This window comes from Pinus tabuliformis, chromosome Q (assembly GCF_031772625.1).
Source record: "Pinus tabuliformis cultivar Carrire ecotype Pingquan chromosome Q, CPIR1, whole genome shotgun sequence".
Taxonomy (NCBI): domain Eukaryota; kingdom Viridiplantae; phylum Streptophyta; class Pinopsida; order Pinales; family Pinaceae; genus Pinus; species Pinus tabuliformis.
In genome coordinates this window covers 440,271,212-440,283,818 of record NC_142296.1, presented here as the reverse complement: position 1 = coordinate 440,283,818, position 12,607 = coordinate 440,271,212, and the positions used below count along the sequence as shown (strand labels likewise).

The 12,607-nt window shown below is 33.8% G+C and overlaps 2 protein-coding genes across 3 annotated transcripts; one reads left to right on the top strand and one right to left on the bottom strand.

Annotated features, from left to right (window-relative positions):
- Nucleotides 1–210: 210 nt before the first annotated feature.
- Nucleotides 211–606, bottom strand: LOC149220107 (uncharacterized). The gene has a single exon (XM_089386995.1). It carries the CDS (start codon nucleotides 604–606, stop codon nucleotides 211–213), a length of 396 nt encoding a protein of 131 aa, XP_089243121.1.
- A 2,981-nt stretch (nucleotides 607–3,587) lies between these two features.
- LOC149220106 (uncharacterized) lies at nucleotides 3,588–5,253 on the top strand. Of its 2 annotated transcripts, none has more exons than XM_089382731.1 (2): nucleotides 3,588–3,688; nucleotides 4,439–5,253. In XM_089382731.1, the coding sequence occupies exon 2, from the start codon at nucleotides 4,450–4,452 to the stop codon at nucleotides 5,062–5,064; it is 615 nt and encodes a 204-aa protein (XP_089238857.1). In that variant the 5' UTR covers nucleotides 3,588–3,688; nucleotides 4,439–4,449; the 3' UTR covers nucleotides 5,065–5,253. The 2 variants fall into 2 exon arrangements, with proteins under 2 accessions (XP_089238857.1, XP_089238858.1); XM_089382732.1 differs by lacking the exon at nucleotides 3,588–3,688 and adding an exon at nucleotides 3,712–3,897.
- The last annotated feature ends 7,354 nt before the right edge of the window (nucleotides 5,254–12,607 follow it).

The following is a 12,607-nucleotide window of genomic DNA, read 5'->3' as shown; positions in this document are numbered from 1 at the left end:
TAAGGAACAAAAACTAGAGGATGAGTCCCTCTATGAAGGAAAAGGCGATTTGTGCTGCTGCACATCAAAAACAGTTACAAGTTGATTATACACCACATGCGGATTCTGGGATGAAATTCAGAGATTGTTTAAAATCATTCATATACCATACATATGCCATGATAAAACAAAAAGGATGAAAATAGCAGACCTGGAGATAATGAAAGGAGATTAAAAGCCAGGGATAGAGAAATCCTGAATGATAAAGGATTCCTCGCCATATATTACCTTCATGGACCAGGTACCTGTTTCTAGTAGAAGACCATCCTTTGACAGGCTGTCCGCTTGCTGGTTCTGAGCTCTGAAAATGTGTTGAATGGAGCAATCTCTCATAAGTCCCCAAAAAAACATAATCCTGTCCATCCAACCTGCGAGGTGTGGGCTCCTGATATGGCATTTTCCTTTGACATGATCGACCATGATCTTGGAGTCCCCAAAAATTGAAATGGGCTGTATATCAAAAAAAATACAGAAAGCAAGAAGACCCACAAGGGCCCTCGCCTCAGCCATGCTATTAGTGCCCTTTCCTGCATTCCATGAAATACAATATTGAAGATTCTCGTCCATTATAATGTGTATCCCGCAGCCACAAGAGTTTTGCTGAGCAGCGCCATCAAAAAATGCCCTTGGGGTCCTAGAGAGATAATCTTCTTGCACATTTTGTTGACAGTTTTCGATTTGGGTTGCTTTTTCAGTACGGAATCATAGATGGATATGATATGTTGTCATAAATAAAAAGATTTTATATATTAATTTGATAGCCAAAAAAAATTGTAGGTATAGTTTAATTTATAGATGAAATAGTTTTTTTCACTGGATTGCGAAATAATTTCAAGTAAGAATGTGAATTTTTCTTGTTTGAATACACAAATGGATTCAACACCGTGAAAACCCTAGAGCATTAGAATTTTACACATTAAACAACTTAAATTCAAATTTTTGAAATTTTGGTTAAAATTCCTTGAAAAAAAAAAACAAACAAACAAACAAACAGCTAACTTCAAAAACTTTATAAGTTAAAATGGTCGTGGGCAAAAAAATTTCAAAAAAACTTGTAGTGGTCGTGTTTAAAATCATGTTTTCAATGGTGGAAATGGATTCAGCACCATAAAAAATGAGACACCCAAAATCTCCGGATTTTATCAAAATCTTGACAAAATTTCTATAATTTTCCAAACAAAAAATCAATTTATTTAAACTACCACAAAATCATATAACTTGGAAATAATATTACTTCTTCTAAATGGTTTGACTATGCAAGACAACTCTATGAGCAGGTTCCCAAGGTTGACCCTCCCCCTTGGTCAACACTGATACTGAACTCTTCACAGTACAAGAGGTAGAGATACGTATTGATAAGTTGGGTGTTGGAAAAGCAAAAGACTTAGCTGAACTCCAAGCAAAATATCTAAAGTGGGGTTCAAAGATTCTTACACCTCACGTTACAAAAATTTTCAACAACATCATACAACAAGGGATCCCCACAGATTGGACAACTAGTCTGGCAATACCTCTTTTCAAGAGCGGTAACATCAATAATCCCTCCAATTATAGGACGATCATGATAAACCCTTTGTTTGCAAAGCTTTTTGGAAGCATGCTAGAAAACAAAATTAGGAAGTGGGTAGAAGAAAGAGATAAGCGTGCTAAAGGGCAAGCCGGTTGTAGACCTAAACATTCCACAGTTGATCATTGTATAACTTTAAGGCACATCATTGAAAAAGTTTGGGAGAAAAAGGAAGAAGTCTTTTGTTGCTTTGCATTTGACTCGATTCCTACGGATAAAGCTTTGGCATAGAATAGAGGAACTTGGGGTTCCTAAACATTTGAGAGGATCTATGCATAGGTTGTATGAAGAGATGAAAGTCAAAATTAGAACTTCAGCAGGCATTTCTGAAAGTTTTAGAAGCGATATCAGAGTCAAGCAAGGTTGCCCACTATCTCCTACCCTTTTTGGTTTATATATCGACAAGCTTGAGGAGTGGTTAAATTCGCAAAGGGGTGATGGTATCTATTTGGACAAGTTTGTTATAATGCTTCTTTTGTATGCAAATGACCTTATTCTGATTGCTAAATTGGCTCTTGGTTTGCAAGAGCACTTACTATCCCTTGAGCATTTTTGTAGAAGTGTGGGGATGCAAGTCAATATCAGCAAAACAAAAGTAGTGATCTTCTCTAAGAAAAAAAGCATAACCAACGTAAGTTCTACTTTGAAGGCAACATTCTGGATGAAGTTGCGGATTACAAATACCTCGAAATTGACTTCAACAAAAATCTAAGCTGGAATGGTTGTAGGAAAAAAGAACTTTGGGGGGTTGGAAAGCATTTTATGTTTTTCAAAATAGGTGTAGAGAGGCAAAGTTATGGGACTGGAAAACCACTCAAACTTTTTTTGGACTTCTAGTGATTTCGGTGATTCTCTATGATTCTGAACTATGGGCCAACAGTGCATCTGACATGCAGTGGAGACAAATTGAGAAAATTCAAAAGCGTTTGATTACAAACAAATTTAAGATTAAAAGTGCAGTTCCTTGTGATATCTTGTTAAGTGAAACAGGGACTGCTCCTATTGAAGCAATTTCTATGGTGCGAGTTATAAGATATTTAAAAAGAATTGAGCAAAAGGAAGAGGGTAGATGGCATAAGGTTGTCTTTAATGATAGATTGTGCAAGAGCAAAACAACTTGGATGCGGCAAAATAACAAATGGTTTAGTAAATGGGGTATTGGCTTGAATGCGTGTCCCATAGATAGCAAAGAGATAAAGTTTTTGTTATGGAAAAGTTCCACAAGCGTACTTGAGATAAGGAGCTAAGAAGAAAGAAAAAATACTATATTGAAGTGTTTAATCTCACTCATAGTCATCAACCAAAAGCATACATAGAAGCCAATATCTTTTGGAGAGCCAAAATTCTTATTGCTCAGTTAAAGACTAATTCTCATCAACTCTAGAAAAGGCCAAAGGAAGCATGGGAGGAAAGAGTATGTTTTTGTTCTTTCGGAAAAGTGGAAACAAAAGAACATTTCATTTTAGAATGTGAGGCTTTCAAAGACAACAGGAAAAGTTATGCAAATATGCTGGCAACTAGCTCTTGGGATAATCTATTTAGTGAGGGGTTTGTCGAAACACTGAGAGCATTTATTTTGAAGCTTCACAGGAATAAAAAAAAAAAAAAAAACTGAATACATCAAGCAAATGAAGAAGCAATCTCCCATAAACTATCTTTAACTTCGTAGACATTAAAAATAATTTCTTTTTTCTTTTTTTCTTTCTATATTTAAATTTTAGGCTGAAAAATCAATATCAAATACTATTTACCAACCATCTCAATGAGAAAATTTTAACACGAGGAATGACAAATTGGAACCATCCATTGAATGAGAGCTGACGCTGTCTTTATGGGTCCAACCATGTGGTATGTTAGATTCGGTGATAATGAAATTGTTGAAAAATAATTTCTTTATCTATCGCGCTTTGTCAGTACGGGAAGTGACTTTGAAAAACGATATATATAGAAAATCTTGGAAATGGAAATTTCTATGGCTTAAGCAAAAGTCTAGAGATGCTACTCAGAGTATAACGCTGCATGTATTGGACGTGTGGAGAGGAGAGGCTGTTTCTACAACGGTAATGTACACTCCAGACAACGGTAATCTTCACTCTCTCTTTGACTAAACTCATACATACATACACACTACCCGAATCACAGCAGTGATAATGCCAAATGCTGGAGAAGATTCAGAAGAAAAGGATTGTTTACATTTTTCAGACTCAGGCTGTTGTGATCTGTAGCAGTGATAATGTCAAATGGGGAAGAAGGCTCAGAAGAAAAAGATTTTTATATTTTTCTGAATTGAGGTTTTTGTGATTTGAATTTAATTTTAGAGATTTTTTATTTTTGTCAGAAAAAAATATATTAGAAAAATCTATGTGAATGAGGTTTTTGTGATTTGAATACATTTATAGTATTGATAATGTCAAATGGGAAAGAAGATTCAGAAGAAAAAGATTTTTACATTTTTGGGAATGGAGGCTTTTGTGATTTGAGTTTTATTTTAGAAATTCTTTATCTTTATCAGAAAAAATCATTAAAAAAATTCATGTGATTAAGGTTGTTGTGATTTGAGTTCATTTTTCCAGATTTTCTATAAAAAGAATCTAGGTGATTTAAAGCTTCTGTGATTTGAGTTTACATTTTCCCGATTCTTCTATATTTATAGAAGAATCCATGTGATTTCACTATATTGAGGCTTCTCTGATTTGAGTTTACATTTTACAGATTCTTCTATATTTATAAAAGAATCCATGTGATTTCACTATATTGAGGCTTCTCTGATTTGAGTTACATCTTCCGGATTCCTTACATTGAATCCATGTGATTTCACTCTATTTCTTGCAGTCTGATCAGCAATGGCAGCTGCAGGCGATCAGAGACCTGCAGGGGACTCCACGGCCCTGTATGTCGATAGCAGCGAATCAGACATAAACAATAACAGCAACAACATTATACTTGTTCCAAGAGAAACAGCTCTGCAAGCACTGAACACGATCGTGCAGGTCCATTTCGAGAAGACATTGGAGAAAAAGAGAGCCGTGGATCTCCAGAAAAAGGAGCTCTGGAAGCTTTTCCAGGTCTTGTTTGTGTTTCTCGCAATTCTCTTCGGCGGGGTGGTGCAGTCCACAAGGCTGGAGTGCAAGCACTGGTGGATGCCCGTTTCTCTCTGCGCCATGGGGCACCTGATATTCTATGTGGCCATGGCCCAGACCTTGAGGTGCATTAATGGTTTCAAGTATCAGAGAAGGTGCCATAAGCTCACGCTGGGCTTGGCCACAGAAAATCTGAAGCGCTTGAAGCTTATAAATGCCGATTCTGTCCCGGAAAGCGAGTACGAGGTCCATTATCAGGAACCCTCCGAGGGGTATTTTAATAAGTTCAAGAGGAAATGGGCTCTCTGCTTTCTGTTCCTTGTCATTACTTTCGGCTTCATGGTGTCTGCCACTGTTACTCTTCTGTGTGCAGGATGATTATAGCAGGGAGCCAGTTCATCAAACTGTTCGATCGGCCTGCCATGTAATGAATAGTTTTCAATACAAAACTTTGTATTTGTGCATTACAGTGAAAAAAACCAATCTGAAGGCTGTATTGTATTCGTGAGTTCACACTATGTGTTGTTCAGATTTATGTCAAATTCATTGTGCAGGCAGATTTCTCATGAATGGTCTAAGAAGAAATTGGTAGGGTATTGTTAAAATTTGCAGGGTATAGTTAATATTTGCCAGTTTGTTCATTTCTATTTTACTGGCCTCGTGAATGACAATAAATGTTGCAGAGAAATTAATGTAAATATTTTGCCCGACCGTACAGTTTTTACTTATTTTTGTTTTTGTGCTCAGTCTGAGCAACAGCCACGATCACCAGCTTTATATTTTTTTTGGGAGTTTGTTTTTGCAGTTTGCATTTCCAATGGAGTTTTACTGATCAATATGGGAGAAACTTTAGCTAAATCGCTACACGTCCTTACATAGTTTTCCAAGTTTCCATGCATAGTTTGATCTCCAATGTTTAGTCCTTACATAACATAGCTTTCCATCAATGGTTTGATTTCAGGGCTATTTTTGTTTTTCTATTTTTTATATTAGGTAGTTTGTATTATTTCAAATGAAGATTATACTGATTAATTTTTTTGTTATTGGTTTATATTAAGGGAAATCATATTAATGGATAAGGTCTTGAAGTTGCTAAGACCTTGTCTAACTATAGCATTTTGTAGCTTAAACCTTTGGTAGGTCGTATAGGGTCCTATGTTAAAGACTCGGCTTCCTTTATTGAGGAGCTTAAGGACATTAGGCTGGACTGACATTCTCGTCAGTTTTGATGTTGTTTCCCTATGCACTTGCATCCCTATAAATGAGGCCATGGAAGTGATCAACCATCTAACCGATCCTGATACCGCTCGGTTAGTTGAGATCTGCCTCACTTCGACCTTTTTCAGTTTTGAAGGTGAGTTCTTTGAGCAAACCTGTGGGGTCACTATGGGCTCTCCCCTTTCCCCTGTCGTTGCGAATCTTTTTATGGAGGATTTTGAATCCAAGGCTCTTAACTCAGCCTGCCTCCTGCCTAAGCTTTGGAAGAGATATGTAGATGACACTAATGTCATCTAGTCTCATGGCCAAGAGGAGTTAGACCTCTTCTTTGATCATCTCAATAGTCAATCCTCGGCCATTAAGTTCACTATGGAGCAAGAAACCGATGGCTGCCTCCCTTTCCTGGATATTCTTATCTCTAAGAATAGTGATGGTTCCCTCTCCCACTGTGTGTTTCGTAAGAAAACTCATACGGAGCAGTATCTTCATGCTAGTTCCCACCATTTCCCTGCTCAGAAGTTGGGGGTTCTCAACACCCTTGCTACTCATGCCTTAAGGATCCCTGATGAAAAGTGCTTCGAGGAGGAGAAATCTCATCTCCTTAATGTCTTTGTTGAGAACGGTTATAGTAGACACTTGGGACAGAAGGCTTTCCTCAAAGTTGCTAAGAATTCATTCACTAAAAGGGATAAGAAGGAGCGGATTCCTGGTGTCCACCTTCCGTTTGTTCAGGGGACCACGGATAGGATTGCGAGGATTCTTAAGAAGCATAATGTCCCCTCGACCTTTAGACCTCTCAACACCATTCATAAGTCCCTAAGATCGGTGAAGGATCCTATCAACCCCAAGGACATGAAAGGGGTTTATATTATTCCTTGTTCGTGTGGGACCCCCTATATTGGTGAGGTTGGTCGCTCCATTAATCAAAGGATTAGTGATCACACAGCTAACCTTAAGCATAGGAGCGCTAAGTCTTCTGCGTTAGCAGAGCATGTGGAGAAAACCAATCATCATATCTGCATCGAAGAGGCTAGTGTTATTGCTGGAGTGTCCCAATTCCATCACCGAAAATTTAGGGAAGCGCTTGAGATTGAAAAAAGGCCGAACAATCTCAATAGGGAGGATGGCTAGAAGATCAGTAGTTGCTGGGTCCCAACCCTCTCCTCCTAGTTGTTGTCTTCTGTCTTCCCCTCCCTTTGTCTAGGTTTTTTCTTTTTGCTTTTTAAATTTTTCCCCGGTTTTCTGTTTCTTGTGGCCTTTTGTTCTGCATGATTGATTTAGCTGGCATAGAAAATTATCTGGAAATTAATCTATGATAATTTTAACCCTTAAATCAACCTTAATTTTTAAAATAAAATTTTAGTTATTAGAGTTTTCTTTCCTCACATTAAATTACTTTAATATTTATATATTAAATATTAAATTAGAATTAATTTATTTTATTTATAAGTGTTTGTCCCTTTTCAATAAATATAACTATATATTCCTATACCTAATGAGTTTAATAATTTTTAGATTTAATTCACTTACCATTAATTTAAATATTTAAAAACTTTTTAACTGTTAATTTAAAATTGATTTATTTTATAATTAATTTATGTTAATATATATTTATAAATATATGTCCCTTTAACTTATTATTTGATCAAAATATATTTAACTATTTATAGATTATCTAATTTACTTTTATAACTAACTAATAATTATATATAATAACTTTATAACTAACAATTTTAAGTTAATTTATTTTAATATATATTAATTTAAAATTAATTTAAATTAATTTATTTCAATATATATTTATAAATACATGTCCTTTTAACTTATATTTTGATTAAAATATAATTTAACTAATTTTGGATTACTCTATAACTAACTAATATTTATAATAACTTTGATAACTAACAACTTTAGATTAATTTATTTTATGATGTATGCATTCAAATTTTACTTATTCTAATATATTTTTATAATTATAAAATGATCCATTTCGTATTTTAATAAGAATATTGACTTATTTAATAAAGTTTTTAACCCTTATCCAAGTCAATTAGCCGTTCCCAGTCAAATCTAACCGTTGTCATTATAGTCGTTACCTGGTCTAGAATGTTTTGCTATCTATTTAATATGCATAAGCGAGATCTGTTCATTCAACTTGTCCTAACGATGAACCACACTAGTTGGTTCGAAATGCGTGACAAATGAAACATCATGTGATTTAGACCGAAAGAATCTCTCTTAAACTCAATTTGGATCACAGAAGCCTCAATACAGCAAATAAAAACTTATTAAAATAAGCTAGTTATGCCATACCATGACATACATGCCCCTGAGAAGACAAAAAACACTACTATTGTTACAAGTTAAAAACCAGTGAATCATAATAACTATTAAGCAGAATTTCTAGGTATCAGTCTTGGTTTGTCACTATCATGATCTTGGGAGAAGGAAATGTTGGGTAATCTCGAGGCTATAATGGTTAGCTTGCAAGCTACACTATTGATTGTTTCCTTCATCTCTACCAATTTGATAGTATTCCCCTGCAATATTCAAATGCAAATTAACCTTGTATCGACTTTGTGTCATGACCGGAGTGCGTGCAATGGGCTAAATATAGGGAGAGTCTCAGTTTCTTTAGTGTGAACTAGCATAATATCAAGGTAAATATAGGGAGAGCTTCAGCTAAATTTAAAAAAAAAAAATGTAGAATAGTTAGAAATTATTTAAAAAGAATGTGTTTTTCAAGGATATGGTCAAATCCACTTGAATGGATGGGAACTCAACCAATTGAACTAACTCTCAAAGTTAATTTTAAAAGAAGCTTGGGAATGTGATGTATTCAAAGACATCAGAGAAAGAGAAAGTTATGAGAACATGTTAGCGTCAGTTTATTGGCATTTTCTTTTTAGCAACAAGATTGTTGGAAGGTTGGGCCAGCTCATAATCAATTTGAATAGGGAAAAAATTGAATTATAAAAAGCAAAAAACAGGGAACTAATGGTCTCATAGACTATTTTTAGTCTGGCAAACCTTAAAATATCATTTCATTTCATTATAATCAAAATACATTTTAAATAAGTAAAGATTACAATTTTGACAATTAATATAATTTATTTTTTTAAATATAGAATAATTAAACAATTGTTTAAACTTAGATCTAGGACTTTTGTGATCTATAATGTAGATATCAGTTTTTCGAATTAATCACATCATTAAGACTGGGTCGACCTTTGGAACCAACTAATATGGTTCATCCTCACTTTAGAATTAATCACATCTTTAAGATTGGGTCGATGTTTCAAACCAACTAATATGGTTCATCGTCGCCTGTGAACCACATTAGTTGGTTCGGATGAACCATATTAGTTGGTTCGAAAAGTCCACCCAATCTTAACAATGTAATTAATCCGAAAAACAGATATATAAAAAAAAAGTTAAATTATTAAAAACACATTTTAAATTAACTAAAAATCACAATTTCAATCATCTTATATATTTCATTTAAAAAATAAACTTAAAATAATATTACATTTTTCAACGCATCTATTGTATGGCCAGGCTCCGTTGGTATCTGTACTCAACGATGCGATTCAGGTCATTTTTTCAAAGGTACCATACCAGTAATTGCGGGAAGTCTTTCAGAGGAACCAGTTACTATCTTGGTCAGAGACAAATATGGGTTATTGGGACCTGTGTACGTTTGAGTAAGTGTCGCAGTTATTATTGTTTTGGCTTCGAGATTTGCATCAGAACAGCTTATGTTGTTTTGAGATCTGCAAACATAAACTGTGTCCCTATGCGCATTCATATAATGACACTCTTTCTTTTGAATAGCACCTTGGTATTCCTCACAAAATATATTATTAGACGTCACCGGTCATGGTATAGTTCCCTCTGATTCCAACAGCTTGGCCCATTTTAGCCCATGTCCACGTGCATGTTGTACAAGTGTTTGATTTAGAGGCTGCGCAAGTGGAGTTTGTCTCGTCTCTCAAGTACTCTAAAGCTGCTCGTCAGGATTCCCTGGCTTTTATTTTACAGTGGCATGTTTAAATTGATGGCCACCTTGGTGTGGTAAATGTCAAGAGTTATTTAGGGTTGTATATATTCATTGCTAGATAATCGAGTTGTATATGTTTATTGTTAAATAATGTATTTGGAGTTGTTTTTAAATAGATTTTTTGGAAGTTTTTCCGGTGGATTTTCTGGTCAAAATCCGGCAGCAATTTATTGAAATCTCAAGTTTGATAGCTAATTTCTGCACAATCAAAGCGCCGCAGGGGTTTTTCAGGGTGCTGAATCTAAATATGAAATTAAAAAACCATTTTAAATAATACAAATCAAAATTTAACATCAATTATTTCCGCCAGATTCCATCATCGAAATCTCCAAAAAATCACACTAAAAACAACTCCAATATATTTTATCAAAATAAATAATAGTTTTATGCACAACAATATGGCAAGACGAAATCTGTAAGCAATGGGTTGCCTCGTCCAATAATCATTACTATATTAGTAACAAATTTAGTCAATGGCATTGGAAAAGAAGATATAATAGCAAAAGAGAGCACTGTCGTTCCGTACTGATATTCTCAGTTGGTTGTGACATTGAATTTCTCAGGTGATTACGTAGTCTGTTACAATTTCACAGACTGTTATAAGTTGAATTTCAACAAATAACGTATATATTTTGTCGAGTCCCTGATTTTAGGATAAGTAAAAGTTTAGAATTCAATACCACTCCTTTCTCTTTGGTAGGTATCTATAGTGTTTGCATATTATGATCATTTTACATACAATTTTAATGGGTTAAATTTCCCGGCGAAACATTTTGGTTAAGGATTCGACGTTTTCTACCCATGACATGATTCCTTAGTGAATCTGATCCATAATTAAAGGCCTGGTCAAAAAGGTTTATCAAAATACAGTTTAATATGAAGAATAATAATAACAATAATTTTTTTAAAATAATATGGTGTGTATTAATGGTAATTTTGTTTTTTTAACAAGTATATTTTGATATAATTAAATGATGGATAAATATAGATTTATTTTAATTAGGAGTCTACCAAAAATCAAGAGATCAATTTTCTTACCATGCAAACTATTTTTTAAGTGTAATTTCTAAAGAAAATTTGCACTTCCATGAAATATTTGATAGATTGAATTAAGATATATATAAATATAAATATATATATATATATATATATCTCCATGGATAATTATGTATATTTGTACATGACATTTTAATTGTTATATAGAGAGATATTTTTAAAAAGATGTTATTTTCATATATATATATATATATATATATAAATATAAAGAGGGGTCATTTTCATTTACATGTTAGAGAGGGGGCTATTGGAAAAAATGTATTGACAGTATGAGTTTTTATGTCTTTATCCACTCAATTTAAACACTAAAAATATCATGGTTATGCATATGAATCATTATTATTTAAATTTCTTTTAATGTGATATGTATATTATGATTTTATTTTTTCGAGAATAAATAGTCATTAATAAAAATAAAGTGCAATATCACGAATTAAATTGAGTTGAATTATTATTTTTATTAATTTTTATTTTGTATTACCTTTTAAATTGGGTTCCACATTATGTTTTATTATTATTATTATTTGATCTAATGATGGGTTGTGAGCACCTCTTAATGAAGTACAAAATAAGTAACCTAGAGAAACTCCATATGGAAAAGCTCCATCTTCAAAATGGTCATTGTGTTGGTTATCATTAGTTTTGCTTTTGCAATTATATGACCCTCTCTCTAAATATCAATAAAGGAAAATGCAATTTATAGTGATAAGTATTGGACTCACTAAATTAGACCTCTTCCACAAACTAATCAATAGCTTCTTATCTAAGATGATCTCTCAAACCTGTATACAAATAGTGCAAATTACATTATGTCAACTTGACTTGTGGTCTATTCCTCTATCTACTATATCATTGTATAAACCAATTGAACCTCTAGTACAAACTTCTCATCAACTTTCTTCTCCCCTTCGTCTTAAGCATGTTCAAAACTCTTTCTTTTCAAAGACTTGTCTTTTATCCTTGCTGCTCCTGGTTATGCAAAGGCCAATGACCTTTTAATATTTTTTTTAAGAAATAGTTACAATACCCTAGAATGTTTACTTGTCATTCTAAATTTTGTAGAACTCGTGTAATTTTGGTTTTCTTTCATTGCCACATGGCACCTTGTAATTGGTTGAGGTGTACACATGTTTTCATCTTCTAAATATATATATATATATATATATATATATATATTATCATGAATGACCTTCTCCTCCTGTTATGTGCAAGTATTGATGTAGAAATTGTCGAGCGAAGGAATCACACCCAAAACTCAGATGTCATTGCATTAAAGAGAGTAAAATTATAACAACAGAGTGTGACCCTTGGGATTCATCATCTAAGGTCGGTTCATATTCTAACATTTCAAATTTCTTTTTATTTATGTATTTACAATTCATTCCCCCAATCCCAATGATTAGGTGTCTGACATTCCCCCCTTAATCTGAGGGGTTGTTTGTGAGTCCAAACATCATTTTGAATATTTCAAACTTTTCTATTCCAAGTGCTCTAGTGAAGATATCTGCAAATTTCTCATTTGTGGAACAATGTCATAGATGAATAGTCTTGGCCTCTATATGATACTTAATCAAATGATACTTTGTC

Coding starts and splice junctions, on each gene's coding strand:
- LOC149220107 (XM_089386995.1), bottom strand. CDS start 606: ATGGACGAGAATCTTCAATATTGTATTTCATGGAATGCAGGAAAGGGC.
- LOC149220106 (XM_089382731.1), top strand. CDS start 4,450: ATGGCAGCTGCAGGCGATCAGAGACCTGCAGGGGACTCCACGGCCCTG.